The 18,668-nt window shown below is 32.6% G+C and overlaps 1 protein-coding gene across 1 annotated transcript in view; it reads left to right on the top strand.

Moving 5' to 3' along the window:
- Nucleotides 1-11,777, top strand: part of LOC143240541 (neuropilin and tolloid-like protein 2) — a 57,678-nt gene extending 45,901 nt beyond the window's left edge. The window contains exons 3-6 of the mRNA XM_076483141.1: nucleotides 4,751-5,005; nucleotides 5,746-5,769; nucleotides 8,173-8,309; nucleotides 11,514-11,777. Coding sequence (XP_076339256.1) covers nucleotides 4,751-5,005; nucleotides 5,746-5,769; nucleotides 8,173-8,309; nucleotides 11,514-11,777 — 680 coding nt within the window. The remainder of the gene's footprint in view (nucleotides 1-4,750; nucleotides 5,006-5,745; nucleotides 5,770-8,172; nucleotides 8,310-11,513) is intronic.
- The last annotated feature ends 6,891 nt before the right edge of the window (nucleotides 11,778-18,668 follow it).

Below are 18,668 nucleotides of genomic sequence, written 5' to 3'. Positions count from 1 at the left end.
AATATCCAACAGGTAGTGAATACTATGAAACGAAATGTGAGTAATGGCTGGACTCATACTATGTTTACAGGTAAATCTAGCTTAAGTTATTGTTTCACAAGTGCTGACCAAAAACACTTCAACGTGTTCAAATTTAAATCTAAATGAATAGTTAAAATTATCCGTGGAAAATTAAATTTTTAAACTGTAGCATGCTACTATACCAAACGTTTTCTTTTATTACCTTTGAACAGTTTTAGTCATGAAGTTTGGAGTGTTGAAAAATTGGTAAAGTTTTCTGAATATGTTCTTAACATTACTTCAATACAACACCTAACACCTTCGTAGCTCTTCTACTTTGTACCAAACTTCTATCTAGTAGGTGTCAAAATGGAGACACAATGATGGTTGTAAAATTACTTATATTAAAATATTAGGTTAGCACCAGTTCTGTATTAGATTTTTTTAGTTATTAGTGTGGAAATCTAAAACTCACCTCTCCGTCATTGCTTACCTATCAGACCTAGGCTCTATTTTATATTGGAGTAGATGTGTCTGGATTCTATAATAGCTGCGTAACACCCCAATGACAACCTTATATGGTGCAAGTAAATTTAGAACAAGCACGAGATCTGAAGATGCCTATGCTAACCAGGCCGTTCTCACGTGGTAGAAATTCTCTTATACAGGCAGGATACACGTGGGTAGACGTGCGAATATACACCTGTCGCTTGACCATTGTGGTCATCTTGACACCTTTAGGACAGAGAATCTTTATTACCATTTTCTTAAAAAGTTAATTCACACTTTTGATTCCATTTTCTGACCATTTGCAGTTTATTTGACCCTGTATTTACTGATCTTGACTTTGAGCACATAACATTAAACCTTTAGCCTTTCTGGTTATACTGTTTTCAACCAGCTGGTTGTGGATCATTCTTTTAAAGTTGCAAATTAAACCTTAATCGCTGCAACAAGTCATAGAGAAAGATTAAAAATTCAGAAACTCCAGACAACAAAATGGTCCTCTTTTTGTGATTTATCAAACTTTTCAACTTGTATATTCTGGGCAGATGGTAACAACCAAGATAGCTTGACAAAGTTAATTGTTCCAGAAAACAGAGTTACAGATTGTAAGATGATTGAATCACCAAACTATAGTCAGATTGAAGTACTTTCGCTGTGCAAGTGGTAAAATAATATGCTACAACGTATGCCTTAATATTTTCATGGAACTTATTGCTGAAACAGTATATATATATATAGCGGTAAGACATTAGACAGATCGTGAATTTATACCATTACCACTCGTACGTGGCAACTGTTCCACAGTTTAGCTTAGTTTTTGTTCCTTGAAAATCGTACAACAATACACAAAACCCCACATAATCCAAAGTAACAGTATTCGAGTGATTTCCATTTTTACTTTGATTAATATTTCTGCTAAAAATGTTTTTGTTTTGTGTTGCAGCTGAGCTCTGGTGTATATATGTATATTCATAATAAAGAACTCTATAGTTTTGTATATACTGTTTTAAGCTATTTATTTTAGTAAGATTTTAAGGTCTTTATTTTGTATATTCATTTCATGTCATAAGGTAGGTTTTTTTTTTCTATTTTTATTTAAAAGGTTTCTTATTACTCTGATTTCTTGATTAATAATTCCCTTCTAAAGGGGACATTTATTTTTTATATCATTAGTAAGCTTTTCTTTATCTAAAGACACTTTTTCATAGTTTTCTGGAAATATACTAAAAGGTTCGTTTTTTGTATTGGTTGTATTTTGTGGTTAAAGAGTGTTTTGCATTACATGAAACTATTATTAACTATCCCTCATAAAAATGGTATATCAGCCATGTTAGTTGTACTTTTATTTCTGTTGTGTTTTCAATTTCGTTTGCGCTTCTACAATGTTAATTGCATTGTTAACATTGATATTATATTTTGACAAGAGCTTTTGCCCGATGAGTAAGTTTCTAATGACTTTTAAACTTTAAACTAGAATCGACATAAATTTTAAAGAGAGATTGAAAATCTAGCCTTATTTGATTTTTCTTTAACTTATATCATTGTCACACTATTAATTGTTCACGGAGGTGGATTAGCCATCAAAGACATCAAACGTCACCCATCGGAAAATATTACTGTGGTATGATATACGTTCTTCCCTGAGATAAGTTTTAAACACAGAAAAGTCATGAAAAGCGTTATTCATGACTGCACCTGTTTATAAAGTTATTTAAACGACGTTTCGAGTTGCTACAACAGATCTTGATCGGAGCTTGGTGCAAGAAGCTCAAAACTTTATCCAAAAAGTTTGTTGAATGGACACAGTACATTCAGAACGCCGCTCAAGAACGAACTATTTTACATATAACAACACTGGTCATTTCTCGTCGTAAATACGACGGTGCCTTGTTAGCCTTGCCTCCCGTAATAACTGATTAACTAACGGCCCTTAGTCACGTGAGTACGGCGAGCACTTAGAGAAAAAGAGTTGTTTCTGTTACTGTGCTTTCAACAGCTTTTATTTTGAGAAGCACAACCGCTGGGAAGCACTTGCATTATACGCGAAGAAATAATTAATTAATTAATAATTAATTTCTAGACAGATCTTCACTATTTTCGAGTGTCGTCTTCTGGTGTTCAAAGATGGTCTTTGAGTTTCACCCTTTTATTTAAAGTGTTTTTATTTTCGCTTCCTAATTTCAGCTTAACTTCATATTTGAATTGTTGAAGCTCTCTGAAAGTATCAGAACAGTTCTTTGTTCTGCAATAAATCAATGCTTGGTTTTTACACCGTTTCGTTTTAGACAGTTAGCGGAAGTTTGGTTTACACCGTTTCGTTTTAGACAATTAGCGGAAGTTTGGTTTACACCGTTTCATTTTAGACAGTTAGCGGAGGTTTGGTTTCACACCGTTTCGTTTTAGACAGTTAGCGGAAGTTTTGTTTTACACAGTTTTGTTTTAGACAGTTATCGGAAGTTTGGTTTTACACCGTTTCGTTTTAGGCAGTTAGCGGAAGTTATAGATACAGAGTCGTTATCCTGACATAGAGGTTTAAAGTGTTTAATTTAAAGTACATTTGGTTTCGTCTAAAGTTTAACTTCGAATACGATTGTTATGTTTAACGTTTTTATTTGTCGTTCACTTACACTTCGTAGTTTCGTTTTCGTTTGTTTTGAATTTCGCGCAAAGCTACTCGAGGGCTATTTTCGCTAGCGGTCCCTAATGTATCAGTGTAAGGCTAGTGAGAAGGCAGCTAGTCATCACCACCCATCGCCAACTCTTGAGCTACTCTTTTACCAACGAATAGTGGGATTGACCGTCACATTATAACGCCCCGCGACTGAAAATGTTAACATATTTGGTGTGACAGGAATTCGAACCCGCGACCTTCGGATTAGATACGAGTGCCTTAAACTCCTGACCATGTTAGGTCATACGAACAGAAATAAATCAACCATCTTTCTGTAATAAAGTGTTCTTTATTTTTGCAGACTCTAACCAGTTTCTCCCTGGAAAATAATGCAACTAATAATACCATATTTCTAAAGATAACCCAGTGGTTTAAGTTTATGCCTTGGTTTCAATCTGTTTTTGTTCAATATTTTTCATTTTTTAGCACATTGATTCCTTTCAAATTCTGCCGTAAGGAAAATAAAACACAAATTTATATATTTCTAACAAAATTGCCTTTATTAATTAATTGCAGTTTACACATTTAAGAGAAAATGTGAAAACATAAGAATGAAAAACATTAAAAATTGGCTGACATTCTTATGTTTTTTCTCTCTCTTCATGATTTATTCTTGAAAATTGTCCCAAGGTGGTACAACGGTAAGTCTGCCGACTTACAACGCTAGAAACCAGGTTTTCTTACTCGCAGTTAGCAGAGTACAGATAGCTCATTGTGCACCCTAGTACTTGATGGCAATATAACAATATTAAATATTAATTTTGGCCCGGCATGGCCAGGTGGTTAAGGCACTCGACTCGTAATGTAAGGGTCCCGGGTTCGAATCCCAATCACACCAAACATGCTCGCCCTTTTAGCTGTGGGGGTGTTATAATATGATAGTTAATCCCATTATTATTTGGTAAAAGAGTAGTCCAAGAGTTGGCGATGGGTGGTGATGACTAATTGCCTTCCCTCTATCTTACCCTGTTAAATTTGAGATGGCTAACGCAGATAGCCCTCGTGCAGCATTGTGCAAAATTCAATCCAAACCAAACATTAATTTCAGTCAAACTCTCACGACGTAGAGAGATTTTGTATGTTTCATTTACTATTTCGTTACTGGCAAAGCAGTTTAGATCAATGTAATGTTTTTATGGATCAGTACCCCAAAAGTTGTGAAGGATTTCAGTGATAATATAAATTTATGTAGCTTGAAGTTTAGACACTAACAACGAACTTATTAATAATGGAGCGATTTTTTTAACTCACAGAAATCTTTCTTTTGCTTTTAGCCTAAAGCTGAAACACATTTTACATCCAGTTGTATGTGGTATGATATAATTACCTAAAATGATACTTCATAATAATGCCAAACTCAATAATTCGTTAACCTTTGTCCTTTCTTCCTTCGGGAATAAATCTTTACCCATACAAAGATGACCAATCATCCAAAAATCCAAAACTTTTCAAGTTTCTGAATTCCGGACTAATGGCTCTTTTTTTTTTTTCCTTTTCCACTTTATGTGATTTCCAAGACACTTTATAAGAAGAAATATTAATTTCTGATTTTATTTTATATTTCATAACTAGCTCCTTATGGATATTACATAGAACTTGACTTTAGAGACAGCTTCCATCTCGAAGAGGCCAGCAACTGTGACTATGACTATTTAATAATCCGAGACGGTCCCTATGGATATTCTGATCTGCTTGGACGCTACTGCGGCGCCGCCTTTCCACCACTCACTCGATCTTCTGATAGCCATCTTTGGTTGAAGTTCTCATCTGATGATAGTATAGAATACAGCGGTTTTAGAGCTGTATATCAATTTATCTCGATAGAAAGTAAGTCATGGTGCTAGTGTTAGGCTTAGCTAGTTTAACCACGAAGAATGTCGTTTGATTGAAATTGTTTTTCTAAAATATTCCTCCGCTCTATGGATATAGACGGGAGGAAATCTCTTGAGAACAGTGAGCTTGTTTCCTGTAGTTTGGCTTAATGTTGTTGTTTTTTTTATCTTTACAAAACAACCAGTAAGCTATGACATACTTCATTTTATTGGTCATTTCGGAAATTAACTTCAAATCTAATTCCCCGTGCGTTGAATAACACTCGGTTTGTACTTATGTCGCCATGCCTTTGAGACATCCTTATAACATCAACCTGAATGTTTGTAACGTATTGCAAAATACTGATCTACTGGGTGAACCAAAACATTTGATTTTACCAGATTATATAGTGATTACTATCGTTCAAAATTTGCATTTCGCCAGATTTGACATTTCATATGAGATCAGTGATTTTCAGTCTAAGAAATACTTTAAATGATTTAATATACGTTTTTATTTTCTTTCTGGAAACACGGAATGGAATTGCTAAGAATTCAGTGTCTCAATTCTACAATTAATAGCCATCCGAAATAATTACCTTTGCAGCGCTGTGATGGATTAGAATTAGTGGAGGAAAAATGTTATTATTAGTAAATAATTTAAAGAGGAATGTGGTTCGTTGTAATATCGTAGTTTTGAGTGACCTAAAGATATTTTACCATTTCAATAACTTTCCAAATGACTTTCTTTTACAGATTTTCACCGACCACCTGTAGAAGGTAAGTTACGCTTCGGAAATGAGTTTAGTTTCTTAACAAGATTGTTGCAAGATTAATATGTCTGTTTATGATATTCCATATAATCTTACTAAATGCTCTTATAGATGTAGTATTGTTTTTATATCCACTGATACATTACAATAACAATGTTTTATCTGGTGTTTTCTACCAACTAAAATATATCTCGACATTTCCCCATACAAAAAGAATAAGAGAAAAAATAACTTACTTAAAGTTTGAAAATATTAATACAGATAATATCATACTAAACAAAAGAAACAAAAAGAGATTTAATTTATCTTTAAGGCCCAGCATGGCCAAGTGGTAAGAAAGCTCGACTCATAATCTCGGGGTCTCGAGTTTAAATCTCCGTCACACAAAACATGTTTGCCCTTTCAGCCATGGGGGCGTTATAATGTGTCGGTCAATCCCACTATTCATGGTAAAAGAGTAGCCCAAGAGTTGGCGATGGATGGTGATGACTAGTTGCCTTCCCTCTAGTGTTACACTGCTAAATTAGAGAGGGCTAGCGCAGATAGCTCTCGTGTAAGTTTACGTAAAATTCAGAAGCAAACAAACAAAAATTATCTTTATAGTCTCGGTAGTAGCGAGTTAGTATGTTTTCACATATTATAGAGGATCCAAACTTATTTTTCTAGTTTATAAAGATTCACACAACCAAATAATGTACCTGGTTTCTAATGGTTCACACAGTCACGTGTTTTGTCTAATTTGTAATGTTTAACACAGCGATCTGTTGATCTCAGTTGTAATGCTTCACATAGTCAAGTGTCCTAGCTGGTTTGTAATGCTTCACATAGTCGAGTGTCCTAGCTGGTTTGTAATGCTTCACATAGTTGAGTGTCCTAGCTGGTTTGTAATGCTTCACAAAGTCAAGTGTCCTAGCTGGTTTGTAATGCTTCACATAGTCGAGTGTCCTAGCTGGTTTGTAATGCTTCACATAGTCAAGTGTCATAGCTGGTTTGTAATGTTTCACATAGTCGAGTGTCCTAGCTGGTTTGTAATGCTTCACATAGTCGAGTGTCCTAGCTGGTTTGTAATACTTCACATAGTCGAGTGTCCTAGCTGATTTGTAATGCTTCACATAGTCGAGTGTCCTAGTTGGTTTGTAATGCTTCACACAGTCGAGTGTCCTAGCTGGTTTGTAATGCTTCACATAGTCAAGTGTCCTAGCTGGTTTGTAATGCTTCACACAGTCATGTACTGTATATGGTTTGTAACGTTTCACATAATTAAGTGTTGTACCTGTTTTCAATGCTTCACCCATTCAAGTGTTATACCTGTCTGGTGAAACGTCACAAAGTGAAGTGTTGCATCTAACTTATAAAAACTCACACAGTCAAGCGTTATAAGCATTTTAAGAACTGATACAATAAAATAACGTCTTAACGAAACGTGTTTACCTCATGCATTTAAGAATTTGTATGAAAAATATGCAACAGAAGTTTTACTCTAGTGAGAGCTTTAATCACAATCACATTAGAAGAGCTAGAGCTAAGCCTAACATCTAATCTAACACATGTTCTCAGTAAATAAAGTATATCACGATTTTGTGAAATGCATCAAGGAAATTCTGCTGAAGAGATTCTCTAAAATTCAGAGCGAGAACATTCGAAGGAACATTGTTTAATTCTCTTACACTGGTCATGTACCAAACTGAAATTATACAGTTAGTTTTCTCTTGTTTTGTTTTTTTCTCAGCTTCTGTTATCTATCTCTTACCTTGCCATTTAGCGGAAAATATAAGATTTCAATTATATTTCTATGGATTGACTTTGCTGTATTTAAGTGACAACTTCAAATTCGTCCTTCTATCTTCGTAACATATAGGTATTTATTTTCATAAGTAAATACAAATAAAAAACGTAGATGTATTCATTAATTACTTAACTCATTCTAAGGTGAGTGGTGACTTTTTTGTTGTTGTTGTTGGACAAGTTTGTAATATTAAATCTTGTATTTCTCTTGACGTCAGGTGATATTTCTTTGTAAGTATGTCGTACAATTTGTTCAAAAAAGCCTCAATCGATCCTATTTATAAATCTTCGACTTGAAAGAAAATGTGTTTGGAATGCACCGGAATCCTAAGAAATTTATCAAAGTAAAATATATCAAATGATAAGAAATGATGCATGGATTGTTTTCCAACAAACTTTAGTAAAAAAAAATTAATATATTTAGTTTATAGGAATGTTATTACAGGAAAGAAAATAATAAAAAAAAGCAACTAGTTCGAATATGGAGACGAAAACAATGTATAGTTATAAAAATGTTTTGGAATAATTTAGATGAATTGGATGTAGAAAGATCCTGAAATAAAATATATGTTTTCAAAATTGTCTTGGGCGTTTTATTAAATTATATATTTTTTTAATCTCACAGAGTGCATTTTCTACAAGAATGGATCAGATGGGTTCATCAGTAATCAAGACATAACTCCAAAAATGTTCAACTATTCTTTAAATTGGAATGTTTCTTTGGACTGTACGTGGATTATTGAAGTGTATCCAAAATGGAAGGTAAGTGTTTCTCTAAATTGTACCTAAGTCACTTACATGGTTCTAAGCTAGAAGCTAAAATTTTCTTTAGATTGAATTTTAGTCATTGAGATGTATCTAAACTGAGTAGTAAACGTTACTTTACATTCTATCTGATGTATTTACATCTATCTGAACTCGATGCTAAACGTTTGTTTACATTCCATCTGAGTGATTAAGGTGTATCTAAGTTGGAATCTTCATCACAAAGTATCCAAACAGGAATGTAAACGTCTCTTTACATTATACCTCGGTCGTTGAAATCTACTTCAACGGATTTAGTCTTATACATTTATTTTAATACCTATGTTTATTTCAATTTAATGCATGTGACGTATATTGCTGAACAAGTCACGCCTGTTCTCTAAATTTGTAAAGGATTATCGAGAGCAAGAATCAACAATATGTGGTCTACGAAAACACTAACGTGTCTTCGAACATTGTTGAACGTTCGAGAATCTCGCGTGAGTGGTATAAAAGCTAGCTGAGAGACAGTAATAGAATATTTTTTGGCTAGCTTCAGTCAGTACACTATATATATTAGCCTCAGTTAACACCTGTTAATTAAAAACTGCAGAATTTTGAACATTAAAAAGCATTCAACTTCAGTGAATTAACTTCGGACGTTGGTATTTTACAAGGACATTAAATATCTTCGCTAGTGAAAAGTAAGCCTTTAAGCGGTATGAGACCAGCCAAGAAAAGACAATGCAAACTTAAGCGAAATGTAACAATATCAACTCAGAACTAATTTGAACCTGGATCGTCGATAAAATATCCAGCTCTAGACCAGAAGACTTAGTATAGTTTGTAAGTTTGTAAAACTCTTATAAATACATTAATATTTATAATAAGTATTTGTAACAACCGTTGGTATAGATTGTATAGTTGATTGTACGTCAAAATACATTTGTGTTAAGAAAGAAAATTTCATATCAATCGTGTTGGCAAATATCATAAATATGACATATATTAACATTTAATTAACTTCTAAATTAAAATTTCCGGCTGTTTGAAATCGTAATACGGAACGCACGTAACATAATAAATCGATACTTGCCTGAGATTAATTACAATACGTAACAATATCCATACTTGATTAATATAAAGGATTCTCATCATTTGTACATCCGATATATTCAGTTGTACATGCATGTTAGGTAATTAAATATTGAAAGCAGCAAATGCTTATTTTAAAATTTATTAGATTACTAATACATAGGTAAGCACCATCACATTCAATGTCGTGATCAGTGTTAGTGATACATATAAAAACATTTGACGTATGTTGTTTTGATCAGTGATAATAGAATAGGTAAACACTTAAGGCATGTTGTTATGGCTACTGATGATAATAATTAAACACTTGGCCTACAATGATGTCATTATTTTTAATGGTAACTGAGCAATCTAATGTACGTCGTTTGAATCAGTCTTAATTGTATGAGTAAACAGTTTAATTAGCTAAACACGTGTCGTAACTGTTGATTTCATTTCCGATTAGTTTGATTGTTTTTTTCTAAATATATATCATTATAATGATAGAGATTCTACAGATATATTTTCTCTTTTGAATTTATACAAAACACAACTCGTATTTCAGAACATTGATACACTAAAACCACAGTTTAAAAAACTGTTTCTTACTAGTTCAAGAAGAAATATTTAATTAAATAAGTAATGTATATAGCTGTTTTCTTATTGGTTCAGACAAGTTTGTTAAAGTGAATAATGTATAAGGCTAATTCCTTATTGGCTCAAATATAAGTTGATTTAACTGGGTAATATAACAAGACGTTTTTCTTTATTGGTTCAAAGATTTATTGAGTTAGGTGATATATAGCGCTGATTTTGTATTAATTTTTAAAAGTTTACTAAACGATGTGAAATAAAGAACAATATTCTTATTGGCTTAAGAAGGATTCATTAAACCAGATAATCTAAAGAATGTCTTTATTATTGATTCAAAGGAAATTTGTCACACTTTATTGGATTGGTCAACTTATCCATATAACTATTGATTTCTTGACAGTAAATTAGTAATATTAAAGTTTAATAATGTTATACCTGTTGGTTATAATATAAAAAAGCTGCTTCAATACTTTCTGTACTACGGTATTGTTTAGTCCAACCTTCTACAGTGTAGATCCATAATCCCAATGTCATGATATAATTTGCTGCAGTCTGCCTCATTCTAACTCTTATCCTATTGGATAGTTCAATCCAATTTGCCTCAGTTTATACCTACGTCCTCAACGACTGACATGTTGCGATATGTCCTCAGACTTGTCTATTGTGTAGTCAACCTGACGAATTGTAGATTTATAACCACAATCATTACCGTTGTATGAAAGTGTTTTCTTCAGCTTGCCGTATCTTAAATAAATATCTCCAATTATTTCTGTATTACTATAACATTTGATCCAGCCTACAGTAATTTTAAACGAATATCTATAGCCGATGTGCATTATTGTTTATTCCTACCAGCTGCAGGTTTGACGAATATTTCCCAAATCCTTACCGTATTAAGGTATTATTCAATTCTTGGAACCCAAAGAAAGGTGAAACTACACTTCGTGAACGAGAATTATTTCTAAGTTTTTTTAAAATCTGTTATAGTAATATAACTGGAGGTTTGAGTGTCGGTGAGTTTGCTAGTCACGTGCTCCTTGAAATCATAATTGCCTTAATGCGAGTCTTCTTTGAAAGATGGCCCGGCATGGCCAGGTGGTTAAGGCACTCGACTCGTAATCCGAGGGTCGAGGGTTTGAATCTCCGTTTCACCAAACATGCTCGTTTTTTCAGCCGTAAAGACGTTGTAACGTTACGGTCAATCCCTATTTTCGTTGGTAAAAGAGTAGTCCAAGAGTTGGCCATGGGTGGTGATGACTAGCCGCCTTCCCTCTAGTCTTATACTGCTAAATTATGGATGGTTAACGCAGATAGCTCTCGTGTAGCTTTGTGGGAAATTCAAAACAAATCAAATCAATCATTGAAAGATCCGTCAGGTCACAACTGCCTTATAGTAAAAGTTGATATAATATTGTTTTATATCTGCTGGTAGAGGATGACAATATTCTTGATAGAACAGAACTTTAGTTGTGATATGAGGTACATTTGTCACTATGACAACCTGTCCTCTGGAAAAGAAAACAGTTTCACCTTCTTTTATTTCTTTCCTTGTAGATGTATCTGACCTTCCAAAAATATCAACTTGCTCATCCAAACAACTGTGACCTTAACTACATCGACATTTACGGTGATAGCCTCAGCGTGGACGACAGGCTTGACAGATTTTGTGGAACGGCAACAGAACCGCAGCGGTCAGAAAAGAACATCTTGCACGTTCGATACTTTGCCCAATCACAAGCTTTGGATGGCATTTTCAGAATCCTTTATACTGGATTCAGAGAATCAGGTATGCTTTTGCTCATACTACGAGATTTTTAAAGATGGATTTAGTTCGTGGTTTGGCGGGTTTTAGTATAAATTCGAAATGTCACACTTCTTTGATGGCAAATTTAATTCTATTATATGTGATCAAAACTCGTTTCTACTCAAACTGACTACGTGAAAAATGTTATTTTGAAACGTATGGTAGTTTCTCTTTGGAGGCACCAGTTCAAAAATATTTAAAACTCTGCTATAGGATGCTATATCTCTGTTGATAATTGGTCGTTGTGATTAAAAATGCCAAGGATAGTCAAGCTGGCTGAATGTTTGGTTTTGATAACTAAGTTTCTAAGTTACAGTTACTAGAGAGTTGCATTATTTGTAAAGTTCATTTAGTCGCTAGAACCTCCCGTTTATTTTTATTGGTCAGTTGATTCGTGTCGAGTTTCCGAACTGACATGCTAAATTTCGTGCCACGTGATTGATATCATACGGATAGCCCTTTGAGTAGTTTAGCACGTTATAATAAAAACATAATCATAAGTTTGATAAGTTTCAAAAATGAAGTGTTTTATTCTCCGTGGTGAACAATTTGTGTGTTTGTTTGTAATTAAGCACAAAACTATCCATTAGGATAACGTAATGTGTATTACTTCATATAAACTCTATTACAGGTTCTCTCTATAAGACTAGTTACAAACTCGTAAACAATAAACAAGAATACAAGTGAATTATTTTGCATATGAAACTTCCTATTTCCAGATATGAACAAGTTTATTAATTAGCTTTCGCCACAGTCTTCTGTTTTATAAATTCTCGAGCTCGAATTAGCCTTTAGGTGGAGCACAAGATTTTGGACCTGATGAGTGTGGTTCGAAATCCGTGCTAAACCACAAAATTTTCCATGTACTGTAATTTGTGGATGCATTATAAGAGTGACAGGCGCTCCCTTCTCATGGATGGTTGGTAGTAGGTCGTGAGTGGATCAAAATACAAAAACAATTATTCGCACTCTGTTGTATATATGACTTTCCCCACACACCAGAGGGCACATTTCTCTCAATAGTCTCTACATGAGAATTATTGCACCAAAGCTATTAATTTAAGTAAAGGAAGAACAGATGGCTTTTATTATTTACCAGCATGGGAGGACAATCACATTTGGTAAAGAGAGATACCACATAAGATTTCTATTTATGTCATTTCCTTCCCGAGTTAAACCTTTCATTCCTGATGTACCTCCTTCTTCTCTTCCACCTGTTGCTCCTGATGTACCCCTTCTTCTCTTCCATCTGTTGCTCCTGATGTACCCCCTTTTTCTCCTCCACCTGTTGCTCCTGATGTACCCCTTCTTTCCCCATCTGTTGCTCCTGATGTACCCTCTTCTTCTCCCCATCTGTTGCTCCTGATGTACCCCCTTTTTCTCCTCCACCTGTTGCTCCTGATGTACCCCTTCTTTCCCCATCTGTTGCTCTGATGTGCCTCCTTCTTCTCCCCATCTGTTGCTCCTGATGTGCCCCTTCTTCTCCCCATCTGTGGCTCCTTATATGTGCCTTCTTTCCCCATCTGTTGCTCCTGATGTGCTTCCCTTCTTCTCCCCATCTGTTGCTTCTGATGTGCCCTTCTTCTCCCCATCTGTTACTCCTGATGTACCCCCTTCTTCTCCCCATCTGTTGCTCCTGATGTACCCCCTTCTTCTCCCCATCTGTTGCTCCTGATGTACCCTTCTTCTCCCCATCTGTTGCTCCTTATGTACCCCCTTCTTCCCCCATCTGTTGCTCCTTATGTACCCCCTTCTTCTCCCCCATCTGTTGCTCAGCCTTAGATTTGATAAGGATTGAAGTTCAGGTTTCAGTATTGAGGGGTATGCAGCAGATAAATAGTTTAATAACACAACAAACCTTCCTGATACTTTGAGTAGCTGCATGATGAGTAGATAGAATGTATACTGTGGGAGATGTACAGTCTTCCTTTCTTCCTCAATTTTTATCAATGGTAGAGATGAAGTGCGGGCAAAAGGAATTAGTGATAAATTATTACATTTTCTTTAGTTTGTTTTTGGAAGACAATTTCCAACCGAGAACAACATGAAGAAAATGTTCATAACTAATATTCATGTTGTGTTGTTGATCAAATTCATTAATTGTGCAAAAGAATGTTCTTTATTTTGCTTTGATTAGACATTCCTTGGAATTCTTGATGACGAGAAACCCACTTGAATAAAAATGTATCTCAGAACGGCTGGTATGGGTGTTAACACATTTTACTGATAAGCAGAGAACAACGTTTAGACCTTTTTAGTTCATCTTCAGGTTAACTTCTTTGTTAATAACATATTAAGATAAGTCAAACGTATATAGAAATGCTTGTTACACTGTAAGTTATCACAGTTGTATTCAGAGATTTAAATAATTATCTCTTTTCCATCGAAGTCCACACAGGTTAGTTCATTTACTTTATAACACTATTGATAAGACAAATTATTGTTCCTGTTGTGTTATCACAATACAGTCTGTGATAATTATACTTATGTTACACTGTTAGTTATCACAGTTGTATCCAGAGCTTTAAATAATTGTCTATTTTGTCAAAATCCATACATGCTGTTTTAATTGCTTTAGAACACTATTGACATGAGGAATTATTCTTCCTGGTCTGTTATTACAATACAGTTAGTTAAACTATTCGTAATAAAATTTTAACTCTATTATTCCCGTGTTTTTTTTAATTGTATAAGGATACTATTAATTATTATTTGTTAAGCCCAGTGGACTGAAACTAAAAACAAATACATTTTTTCTCTGCAGGTTCAACCAAAACTGATGTATAAACATAATCTGCAACATTTCTTTTCGCTGGTTTAACGTTGTAACAAAACAATTTAGTTCAGAATTTTTGGTTTTACTGCCTATAAAGATACTGGCGCCTGCAGAGCCTTTGAATTCAATAAACCAACGCATATGATAAATACAACATGACAGAAACGGAATACTTATTGCTTTCACTGGAGCAAAAGTTAAAATAAAGAGATTTATAGCCGTGTATTTGTAAATTCTATAAACCTTACTTTCCATGACGCTACATATATATATATTTAAGAGAATATTAATATGTCGCACTTTCCATTGCATTGTTCAATCTTTATGAAATTGAATTTGATAGCCTTAACTAATGACATATTGTGAAACTATAATTTAGCCCAGTGAGCTGATTATAGATATTGCTGCTTATGTTATAAAATGTGATAACAAAAGATGTCTAACATGTCCTGTTCTAAATACTTTTTACTCTATAACTTACACACATTTATTTTGTAAAATACAAAATGTAATTTATCTATTAACATGTCCTAAATGTAATGTGGAATATGTGGATCAAACTTCATCTATTAACATGTCCTAAATGTAATATGGAATATGTGGATCAAACTTCATCTATTAACATGTCCTAAATGTAATATGGAATATGTGGATCAAACTTCATCTATTAACATGACCTAAATGTAATATGGAATATGTGGATCAAACTTCATCTGTTAACATGTCCTAAATGTAATATGGAATATGTGGATCAAACTTCATCTATTAACATGTCCTAAATGTAATATGGAATATGTGGATCAAACTTCATCTATTAACATGTCCTAAATGTAATATGGAATATGTGGATCAAACTTCATCTATTAACATGACCTAAATGTAATATGGAATATGTGGATCAAACTTCATCTATTAACATGTCCTAAATGTAATATGGAATATGTGGATCAAACTTCATCTATTAACATGACCTAAATGTAATATGGAATATGTGGATCAAACTTCATCTATTAACATGACCTAAATGTAATATGGAATATGTGGATCAAACTTCATCTGTTAACATGTCCTAAATGTAATATGGAATATGTGGATCAAACATCATCTATTAACATGACCTAAATGTAATATGGAATATGTGGATCAAACTTCATCTATTAACATGTCCTAAATGTAATATGAAATATGTGGATCAAACTTCAAATCCATCGCATATACATATAAATTTTCATTGATCTCAAGTTAAAAACAAGTTAATGAGTTTCATAAAATTAGAACATTTTAGAATTCTCCCTTTTACCTCTATAAAGATAACTATATTATAAACTGTTAACGAAGACACTCAGATTTCAACTAGAGAATTTCTACATTTTGAAACTAAGAACATAATATTGTTATGGAGTAAACCAAGAGTTTAATAACTCTAATGCTTTAGAGTTTCAGTAATGACAACTGTATTGTTATTTTTTGTCTTTATATATAACCTTCTGATAAAAATAAGAAAACTAGAGGGAAAGAATATAACAAATTATAATGGATTGATTTTCAAAATTTTTGAAGTAATTTGGACAATATTTTTATTCTAGTATTAGTGTAGGTAAATTATTTTTTAAAAAGATGTATCAACTTAAGCTTCCCAAATTAAGAATATTAATTAATGTAATAAAAAATTTTAATTTTTGAAACGATCATACTTACAGGTGTTATGAAATATCGATTAAAAGTCAATGATTGATCAAGTTTTGAAAAAGAGAAATTGCAAATCAGATCTATGGTAATTAATTTTAGGCATAAATTATTCATTGACTTGCAGATTTCTAAAATAATTCATCAATCTATAACAATATTTTTCACTGAAAAGCTTAAAGTCTACAGTCAGTTATAAATACGAAGTTCTAATTGGTCCATTACTATATATTGTACAAGTTTTTTAACCAAGTTATAGGTAGATGAAGATAATAACTTCCCTTTTGAGTGTAAACATAGTTGATTTATTGACATTTTTCATAAATATATTGTTACTGGTAACTTTAGAAAAAGTTAAAATATCACATGAAATACTCAAAAGTTAATATAAATGCAGAATAACCACAAAATGTAATAAGAAAAATGTTATAAAATCTATTAGACACAATGTTGATGAATATATTTTAAAACTTAACTGTATTACATCTTATCCACCTAAATAGTTTCTGGAATGGAAGTTTTATGTACTTAAAAATATAAAAATTAAATTATCCTCTATAAAATTGAAGAAATACCATACAGATATACAGATTTATCGTTTTATCAGTTAAAAAATAAAATTCAAAATTACAATAAAATATGTTATAGTTCCCATTGATAAGGCTAACTGTAATACTGGTATTATTTATAAAAAGTTTTATGCATTACTTATGATAAAAGAAATCAATAGTACACAAACATTTAAACTTATTAACCAATCTAAAGGTACACTAAGTAGTAATTTTGGCCCGGCATAGCCAAGTGTGTTAAGGCGTGCGACTCGTAATCTGAGGGTCGCAGGTTCGCATCCCCGTCACGCCAAACATGCTCGCCCTTTCAGCCGTGGGGGTGTATAATGTGACGGTCAATCCCACTATTTGTTGGTAAAAGAGTAGCCCAAGAGTTGGCGGTGGGTGGTGATGACTAGCTGCCTTCCCTCTAGTCTTACACTGCTAAATTAGGGACGGCTAGCACAGATAGCCCTCGAGTAGCTTTGTGCGAAATTCAAAAAATCAAAACAAAATTAGTAATTTCATTAACGCTTATAATAAACTCTATACTAAACGAAATGTTTATGTGGATTTACATTTTCTTTATGCAATTCCCAAACTCTATAAATATCCAATTAAATTTAGATCTATTTCTAATTCAATAAGAATAATTATTAAACAAATTATTTAATATTTTACTAGGTAATATAAAAAAAACATATGTGTTAATAATAGAAAACATAATTTTTGAATAATAAAAAATAATCAACCCATTTTAACATGTCTAAGAAATTGTGAACAAATAAATAATATTCACATATTTTAGTTCACCACATTGTGCATCACAACTTCATTAAAATATTAATTTTTTATAAATTCATTAATATAACAGTTCTGTTATCCTTTCATAAAAACTGGAAGAAAGAAAATGTAGCTTCAAAAACATGTAAGATATATTAAGTTTCTGTATTTACGACAATTATATATTTTTCAATAACAAGGTTTTTAAACAAGTAATACGTGTTCTAATGAACGCTAACTATTTTTAAACAAGTAATACGTGTTCTAATGAACGCTAAATATTCTACTTGTACAGCAAATTTGTATTTTTACTATTATGGGAATAGATTTATCGAAAATTGCACAAATTCAGATATTTTTACATGAATTTACAGACATACATATAAATGATTTAATTAGTAAAAATAACTCTGAAATAAATAATGTTATTAACACTATTTATCCAGTAGAATTAAAAATTAAAAGTACTTCTATATCTAATACGGAAGCACATTATTTAGATTTAGAAATTAAAATAATTAATAAGGATATCAATGAATATATTTTACCTTTCCAATTTATGGTTTACCTTCTTTCAATAGTAATGTATCATACCCTTCTGTTATAAACATAAAACTACGCAGTTATTCAGATATTGTAAAATTTGTAATAAATTACAATATTTTGTCAGTAACGTTGAAATACTGATACAAAAATTAATAGTTAATGGATTTAATAAAGAAACCTTAACTAAAATTATTAAACTATTGTATAACAAACATAATAATGTATTAAACAAATATATAGAAATAAAAATTAAAGAACTTTTACAAGAAATGTCTGATAACTATTTTAAATTGTGAATAAGGTTATTTAACAACTTGCCAATACTTTATATATATATATATATGTGTGTGTGTGTGTGGATATACACCTTACCGCATATAAAGGCTTGTTTAGAGCATGATAGTTATAGTAGATGGTGGCTGGAAGTTATATTAGTTAATTTAGATAACTGGATGTGACCCTTTATACTAGATAGTTCTTTCACTGAGCTACCAATTAGTGTCTCGCTACCAAAATGGAAGAGGTAAGTTTATTTAACTTACTTACCCACAAAATACCTTATTTTT

This window comes from Tachypleus tridentatus, chromosome 13 (genome assembly GCF_004210375.1).
Source record: "Tachypleus tridentatus isolate NWPU-2018 chromosome 13, ASM421037v1, whole genome shotgun sequence".
Lineage (NCBI taxonomy): Eukaryota > Metazoa > Arthropoda > Merostomata > Xiphosura > Limulidae > Tachypleus > Tachypleus tridentatus.
The sequence above is the reverse complement of the archived record's forward strand: the minus strand, read 5'-3'. Positions and strand labels throughout refer to the sequence as shown.